The 8,619-nt window shown below is 38.1% G+C and overlaps 1 protein-coding gene across 1 annotated transcript in view; it reads right to left on the bottom strand.

The window, feature by feature from the left end:
* Positions 1-8,619, bottom strand: part of LOC108250024 (anoctamin-1) — a 58,114-nt gene that overhangs the window by 4,225 nt on the left and 45,270 nt on the right. Inside the window, exon 19 of the mRNA XM_017439700.3 lies at positions 983-1,167. Coding sequence (XP_017295189.3) covers positions 983-1,167 — 185 coding nt within the window. The remainder of the gene's footprint in view (positions 1-982; positions 1,168-8,619) is intronic.

Here is an 8,619-nt window from a genome sequence, read left to right as displayed (position 1 = left end):
TATATATATATATATATATATATATATATATATATATATATATCATTTATTTATTTATTTTCAATAAAACAGTTTAGTTTAGGTCAACCTACCAAAGATATCGGTACAGGACAATAAAACTACCAAACAGTAATGAATTTCTATTTACCCTACAATAACTGCAGGAGGTTTAACTGAGAAAGGGAAGGTTATTTTGAACATTTTAAATGTTTAAACCCTAAAGCCAGCGAGTGCTGAAGACTAGTTGGTGAATAGCATTCACAAGGGATTCTCCAAAATGTCCCCAGTTGTTTGTGGGGATTCACAGTCTCTGCACAAGTCTCAGAGTCTTGTAGTCTTGTTGTTTAAGCTTTGAACATGTTCAAAACATGTACAAATTTTCTCCCAAAATAGTCTCTGCATTATCAAGGGCATTTCAAATCCACCTCAGTTTAGTTTTCATACATTTTAGAGAGCTAGAGCTGTACTTTGACACCTATAGCTGTCAAAATATGCAAATTTTCAGTTATTTTGATTTGCATTTTTATGCTTCTGACACAATTTCTACATCATTAAATAATTGGGTGTTATTGTAACTCAAACTTATCAGGGCTTCTGTAAAGAAGCATTAGAAAACAGCAAATATCAAATATCAAAAATAGCAAACACTCATCTATGTTCCAATGTAAACTAATGACTCGTAATTGTTGGCAACAAAACCTGACACAGATGATTTAACTTATTTATTACTAATTATGCAGTAGACTTTTGTTAGTGAATGATGCATATTTAGTGTTTTTTATCATAGTTGATACATATATACAAAACAATTCAAATTTAAAAAATTGCATATTTTAACAACTGTTATGGCTTTACGTGCACACTTTCCTCTTAAGGTGGGAAAATGTTTTGAAATGATTTAATATGGTTGAATTTTTTTAATGTCACTAAAACTTGGCATTTTAATAGGAAGTGAATATGTTTGACAAGATTTATTACTTACCTGCAAACGTCAACAGAATAGCCAAGATACAATGGATCCATAGTTTCTTTGCCATGCTCAAAATGACTGACATTAAAGTAGGATAGAGTATGGTTCACAAATCCATGCAAGGAGCCATCAGGACTGTACATATATTGGTAGACCATTCGCGGGATGAAGTCTGAAGTGAAGGAGATTACAAATGCCTATAAGAAAGAACAAAGATTCATATGTGACAATTTAGGACTTAAACATTTAATAATATTTTGATTGTAAAGAAAAAGAGTAAAACATTTTTAGCAACCCATTAAACTTCAATTGATGAGTTAAAGTTTTGTCATTAAAGGACACCCTAAAATACTGTGGACTAAGAACCAAAGAAACCAACACTGTCAACCTTGTTTATTTGAACACCAAAATTATGAAATGTTTTTCAAGTCAGTTTGTCAAGTATATATATATAAGTATATATATATATATATATATATATATATATATATATATATATATATATGTGTGTGTGTGTGTGTACACACGCACACACACCAGCTTATTGGTCCCTGTGATGGTATCAGTAGTGATACTTTGCAGTGCTGCATCCACATCTTGCAGCTTTTCAGGAGGTGTGCAGGTCATAGGTTTTTAACTTCGTCATGATCTTCATTCTCAGGTCAGCTGCCCTTGTATTCAGTTTCTAAGGGCTTCTCAGTGGGACTTGATATCCGTATTCAGATGGTGGGGATGATGTATCACCTCTGACTTGTCATCCTGGTTCCCCCTTGCCACAGCATCTTTGTTGTGACTTGTCAATGTCCCGGTGTCATTTCTGTATCTTGGAACACTGGATCCTAAATTGTTTCAGACTCAGTCTTGATGTTAGGTTTTGAAGTTCCTATAGTTTCCACATCCTTCTCATATAGCCCCTCTGTCTAGGCTTGCTCATATAGTAGCATTCCAACAGTGCTGACTTTTCTGCCGTCATCCATGAATGTATGGTTCCAGTACCCCATTTCTTATCAGAATGTCCTGGTTCCCCAACATCTGATGCAGACTTTGTTAATCTGGGCAAAGTCCAAGGCAGTATGGCATCATTTCTATGTCTCCCACTCATTATGCAACTGAGGTTGCTCAGAAGTTGCTTGCACTGATGTCTGAATACCTGATCTTCCATACCTCTCAGTTATTGACCAAAAAGCCTCAGTTTTGTCTCATATAGACGCTGATAAATTTGTTGGTACCCTTCCACAATATTCAAAAAGAAACAAAACACTCCAGTTTCATCTCATCAGTCACAGAAATGTCTCTCAGAAACTATTGGGCTTATTATTAGGAGTTGTGTACTAGATAACTCATCAGAAAACATCTCTACATAATTCAAAAAAGTTAAAAAACAAAAACAACTGGACTTCTAGTCTGTTGTTGAAGACGTTTCGCTTCTCATCCGAGGAGCTTTCTCAATTCAGAAATAGAGAGTGAGAGTAGAATATTTTAGACCGAGAAGACAGATGGTTCGAGAGGGGGGTAAAAGAAGGCATTTGTGTCAAAAAGGAGAAACCAACATTAAAGAGAGGAGGAGGTCTCAGGTTCCAGCTTTCAAAAACATATAATGGAGCTTTAGGCCTGATCCCCAGTCAGTTTCATTCCAATCAACACCTGCACTCATGTGACCAGAGTGGCCCATCAGTGAGTCAGACAAACAAGGACCCTAACGAGCCTCCATTGTTGGATATTGGAATGTATTATAAATTTTACAGAAAAATCAGCAGATGTTGCTCACTGACAACCCCCTGTGTGACTTGGCTGTGTATGTCTCTGCATACAGAGTGAGTATTTAACTTCCAATTGCAAAATGTTTTGGGGTACACCTTCAAATCACAGTATGAACACTCTCAAATAGAGCTGTCTGCTTTGAGTCAGATCCCACAAAACAGAAGTTAATGTACAGTCTGAACAGGGCTCAGAGATTTCTGTCTAGCACAGAGCAGCCATAGGAACACCTAAGATATTGTGTAGAACCATCAAGCTCCCAGGCCTCAGACACAAGCTTGAAGGAAAAAGTGCAACTGCCCATGTGGAAAAAGTAGGGCAAGCTGGGTGTTTTTCATTTTATTTTTTTTTATAATACAAGTAGAATCATGTATCAGAAGAGATAAGAGTAAGGACTGAGTAAACACCCTTGATAGTGTCCTGCACTAATATGAATAATGATACCTGGCTGTTAGCTTAAACTGACAGGTATATTTGTATTTGTCCAAAAATTACTAAGAGAGTGAGGTTTTCAGTTAGAATTGAAACATATTCACTAAGCTGTGGGATTTACTAGAGAAGCCCCCGGAAACCAAGTTGTGACTGGCAGCGACCGATATTCAGCCTGACTGGCCATGATCAGTGATTAGCCAGTCAAAAAAACAATATTTTTCCGGTCACTGGACGAACCACAGACACACCACTGCAGAATTGCTCAGAACTGCTAGTTAGGAAAAGTGTTTTACTGCGTGGAGAAAACATAAAATTAGCTGTATGGACTGTCTGTACGGTGCTTTCAAATAAAATCAGAGGAAGAACAAAAGGTGGAGAGGCTGTTAGAAAGAAAAGGAATAGCATCTGCTGTTTGTCATGTGACAGTTGGATTGAGCGGGAGCTCAGCAGACAGAAGAATGAATTACAGATCTGTTTGTTCCTCTTTTTGTTTCATTTGTTCCTAGTAATTTTTTAATCTTTTATTATTAATTTAAAATTAGTGTGAATTTTTTAAAATTATACTCTAAAACCAAGCACCTTTTATGACTTTCTTTTGATTTATGTTAGCTTCAAAACGCTTTTCATTTCCCCTCTAAACTCCTCCACTTGAGGCAGCACCTCAGTCCCAACCCAGAGAGAGCAATCCATCCTTTTTCCAACTGAGGTCTATGACCTCAGAATTGGATGTGTCGATCCTCATCACAGCTGGTTTACACTAACCTGCAAACCAATTCATTGAGAGCTGGAGACTATGGGACGATGACGCCAACAGAATCACATCATTTTCAAAAAGCAGAGACAGAACCCTGAGACCACCAAACTGAACCCTTTCTGCCCCCTGGCTGCACTGAGAAATTCTGTCCATAAAACTTGTGAACAGATTTGGTGACAACAGGCAGCCCTGCCAAAGTCTAACTCACACCCTAAAAAGGTCCGACTTACTGCCAGCAATGCTAACCAGACTATTGCACTTTTAATAAGGGGACCGAATGGCTTGTAGTAATGAACCCCCAATCCCTGATCATTAGGGGAGTTGTGTGCACAAACAAATATAAATGCTAAGGAGCTACAATCTATCGTATGAACTGATATACTGTAATTATTTTTCTGTTGAGTTTTATTATATCAAATCCCTCTGTATAATTATCTGAAGGAGATTATTGTAAATTTTCAGTGACAGGATGAGAAAATTCAGTAACCTGATGATCCTTTTTCAGAGAAAATGTATTTTACACTAAACTTTTACTGTGAAAAATAAAATTTTCAATTTAACCAGAAATTTGAAAAAAATTCTGTTAAAACACTGAGAGTACCAACTTCAGATTATTTAAAGAAATTTTTACATTAAATTATTTTTTTCAACCCTTCTGAAGCCCTCATAACTGAAGAGAGGAACAGAAGCCCTTGGAACTTCAGGTCAATTTGACCCAAAGGCCACGGGAGGGTTAACACAACAAACTCCAAACTACTTTACCAAATACCAAGTGTCTGTTTACAGCCAGCTGATAAAACTTAACTGAACATTTATTTTATGACAAATATAAGACCATTTGGCTCCTGTGTTTTAAATTTAATAATAATAAAAATAAGTTTTTAATTTAACTCTAAACTGTCCCTAGGTGTTAGTGAAAGTGAAGGTGAAAGTGAAGTTATTTAATAGCACTTTTCAGCAACAAGGCGATATAAAGTGCTTTACAACACAGAAACAACAATTGGGTACATAATCAAATACAACAGGTACAATCAAATACAGCATAGAAACATCATAATCAAATATAGATCAATCATGTAAAGTCTAAATGAAATATAGGATAATCTAAATGAAATCATGAAACTAAACATGAGCTAAAATAGTCAAAATAGTAGTTAAAATAATATAAATAAAATCATGATGAAGTTAAAGCTGAACTAAACAACAAATAGGCTAAGACAGTCAAAATATGAGCTAAGATAAACTAAACTAAACTAAATGTACAGGAAGGCTAAACATAAACTGAAACATGACAATGGTAAGCTAAGGGTACCAAGAGACTAACTAACTAACAGTACCAAGGCCCGCTAACAGCCATCATAATAATTACTAAGATAAATAAGCTAACATAAACTGCTAAACTAAAGGTACCAAGAGTCTAACTAACAGTACCAAGGCCCGCTAACAGCCATCATAATAATTACTAAGCAGTCCCTCCAGGATTTCACGGGCATTTTTTGTGATTGTTGCGGGCTAAAATGCCTGATTTCGCGGGGCATTTTCCTAAAAGTTGCGATGAAAAGTTGTAATTTTTTTTAACTAAAATCAATAAAAAAACAAAACTTTATATATAAACCAAAAATACAAAAAATATAGTTTTGTAAGATAATTACCAACAAACATTGACATTATCAAAAGGTGCTTTATTTGAGAACTTTGATAGCTTATAAACTGACATTCATGACCATTTCTGGATTGTGCAGACACAAAGTGTTTGTCGATGCGTTTATGCTCCATGATTACACTGCAGGACGTGCAAAACAGCTTCCCCCCACTCTCGTGCAGCTGGGTAGGAAACTGGTTTGCGACCGCAGTGAAGTTAGTTTTAAGTTGGATGTTGGATATTCGCGGTCTGCGAAGTTAGCGGTGTCTAGTTCACGGTTGACCCGAAACAGGAGCGCTGATGTCGGCCAGCCGTTCTCTGCTTGCCCCTTCTCTCACGCGCAGTGGTTCACTTAGGGACGGCTAAGTTAGCCATGAGTTAGACGCCACTAACTTAAACTTAGCTTAAACTTAAACTTAGTTTTAAGTTAAACTTAACTTAAAACTAACTTCACTGTGATGTTTTGCTGAAATCTTTGTGGGCAAATGTGAAGCATTAGTGCACATTTTGGCTTCGGTCGCTGCTCCTGCATGCTCCCGGCATTCTGATGTTAACAGGATGTGACGTCACATCTTTTCTTCGTGAGTTATTTGGGGTTATTTTGGTTAAAGTTGCAGTGTTTTGGGCAAAGTTGCACAAAGTTGCGATTTTGCGGGGTTTGCTTGATGTTGCGTTAATAGTTGCAATCACAACATCGCAAAGTCCTGGAGAGTCTGACTAAGATACTAAGATAGTGAAGGGGAGAGTGGGATAACAGAGATGACTCAGAAACAGCGGAAAGTGTGCGTATGTGTGTGTGTGTGTGTAGAGGTGGTGGGAGGCAGTGTGGTGCATGTTGTATGAGTGTGTGTGTGTGTTTGTATAGAGGTCAATGAATCATGTCACAGAGGCCATTGTCTTTGATAATGATGGAATGTTTATCAGCCAGCCCAGAGCAGAGCCACAGATGTCCTTAGGCAGAGGGAACAGAGCATCTTGTTTACATAAATTCTGGGGAGGAATTTGAAGATAGCAGTCCAAGGTCAGCCTAAGGGAGCCAAATTCACAAACAGTAATTGTTTTGGTTCAGGCAGACATTGTGTTTTTGTCAGCCTTGAAAGTCTTGCTGATACTTCTCAATGGCGAATCCAAACAGCGAAGTTTCAGGTCCATTCCGCCTGATTCAAGCGAGCAACTTCCTCAAGATGTAACCCATATTATGAGTTCCAGAACCGCAATTCAGTCCAACTTGCGATTCAGCTCCCGTAACCACACAGTTTGATTGTTGACCGCCGAACCCATCAAATGAATTCGACGATAAGTCAGGTAACTGTTTAATCCAAACAGCAGAAATCCTGTTATCAAAAACCCAAATATGTGAAGATCTTCCAAAGACAAAAATTGTCAGACAAACAATTATTCCATTTCCTCCAGGAATCCAGTGTGTATCCAGCAAAAAATGTCCCCTCAGGGCAAGTCAGAGTTCTCCCAGGTTCTGTCTTTCCGTCAAGAAAATTTGATCAATTGCATTGAGAGACCGGCTGACCAGATCCATGGTTTAAAAATTTAGGAGAATATGTAAAATAGAGGCTCCGAAAGAAAGCAGGGCAGAGAGGCAGGGGGAGAGGAGGAGGTTCAGGAGACAGAGAGACAGAGAGAAAAGAAAACACGTCCGCCTTCCACCAGGAGCAGAGAGAAAAAAGTGAGAGTGTGTATGGTCGTTTGTCTCTATGTGGCCCTATGAAGAAGTTGTGACCTGTCCATGGTGTACCCCGCCTCTTGCACAGTAACTGATGGAGATAGGCACCAGCTCCTCCACAACGCAGAAAGGATAAAGAAGGTAAAGAAAATTAATGAATGTATGAATGTGTCGGCCCACCAAACTGGAATCAGTGCATATATAGGATTGAAGACTAATCACTGAAGACTAATCACAAGTCACTAAACGTAAGTTGGCATTGCTGTCCGTTTCTCCAGGTGGAAAAAAAAAATAAGCACAAGTAATTGTATAATCAGTAAATTGATTAACAAATATAAGCAAATTGTAGGGGGTCAGGAAAGATTGGAGGCTGGCCTTAATGTGTCCCATGATTATTCATTCAAAGCACCCACCACTCATGCACTACCCCAGTCCGGTCATTGCAGGGAGCACCATGTCATCACACCTATTCTATTGTTATTTTAATTTTCAGGCTGAAAAATTGCAACTGGAACTAATATTTAGGTGTTTCTTCCAATCTGACTTTAATGTTGGACCATAGTAGATGGTCTGCATGCCAGGCATTACCTCAATTAACACTTGCAGATGAGAAGCTAAGTGGGAGTGAAGGCAAAGGCAAGGATTAAATGGTGGGAGTTGAAGAAGGAAGAATGTTGCAAAGAGTTCAGGGGGAAGACTTGGACTCGATAATAAAATCAGAGATGTCTGAAAGAGATGGAAGCTAAAAAGCAGATGAGTGGGATGAAAAAAGAGGTTCGGAGGAGGTATTAATAACAAGGTTTGGACTGAGGAGCATGTGAATTTCGTGAATTTTGTCGTTAAAAAGGCCATTTGAGAGTGACAGAAAGCAAAAGAGTGCAAATAAGGTGGAAGAAAAGCTGGGGGTTGGGAAATTTTACTGAGAAATGAAAACAATACCTTAGAATTGCCTTCATTTGAATGGATTAATTCAGAGTAATAAGTGCATTTAGTGTGAGTTGAACACGTCATGTAGTTTTGAATAGGATTTCTGTGCATTTCTTCGTGGATCGTTTTTTTCTAAAGAGGCGCTCAAGTCGTTGACTTTTGGCTTTCAACAGCTGTAGCTCAGATGTAAACCAGGGAACAGAAAAAGAGAAGGCGACAGACTTGGTTTTCAGAGGAGCAAGAGAGTTGAGGATGGCGCTGAGGCCATTAATACAGTAAGAGGTCAAGTTATCTGGGGTAAATAAAATGTGCAGATCTAAGAAGCCATCAGTAATATTACAAAGGGTGACAACATGCGAAGACCTAGATGATGAAAAACTGAGTTAATAAAAGAGAAGAGTAAATTATTAGTTATTGGGAGTTTATTACATTCTAAGTTGGTGGGGGGGGGGGGGGGG

This window comes from Kryptolebias marmoratus, linkage group LG11 (assembly GCF_001649575.2).
Source record: "Kryptolebias marmoratus isolate JLee-2015 linkage group LG11, ASM164957v2, whole genome shotgun sequence".
NCBI lineage: Eukaryota > Metazoa > Chordata > Actinopteri > Cyprinodontiformes > Rivulidae > Kryptolebias > Kryptolebias marmoratus.
This window is presented reverse-complemented; position numbering and strand designations above follow the sequence as displayed.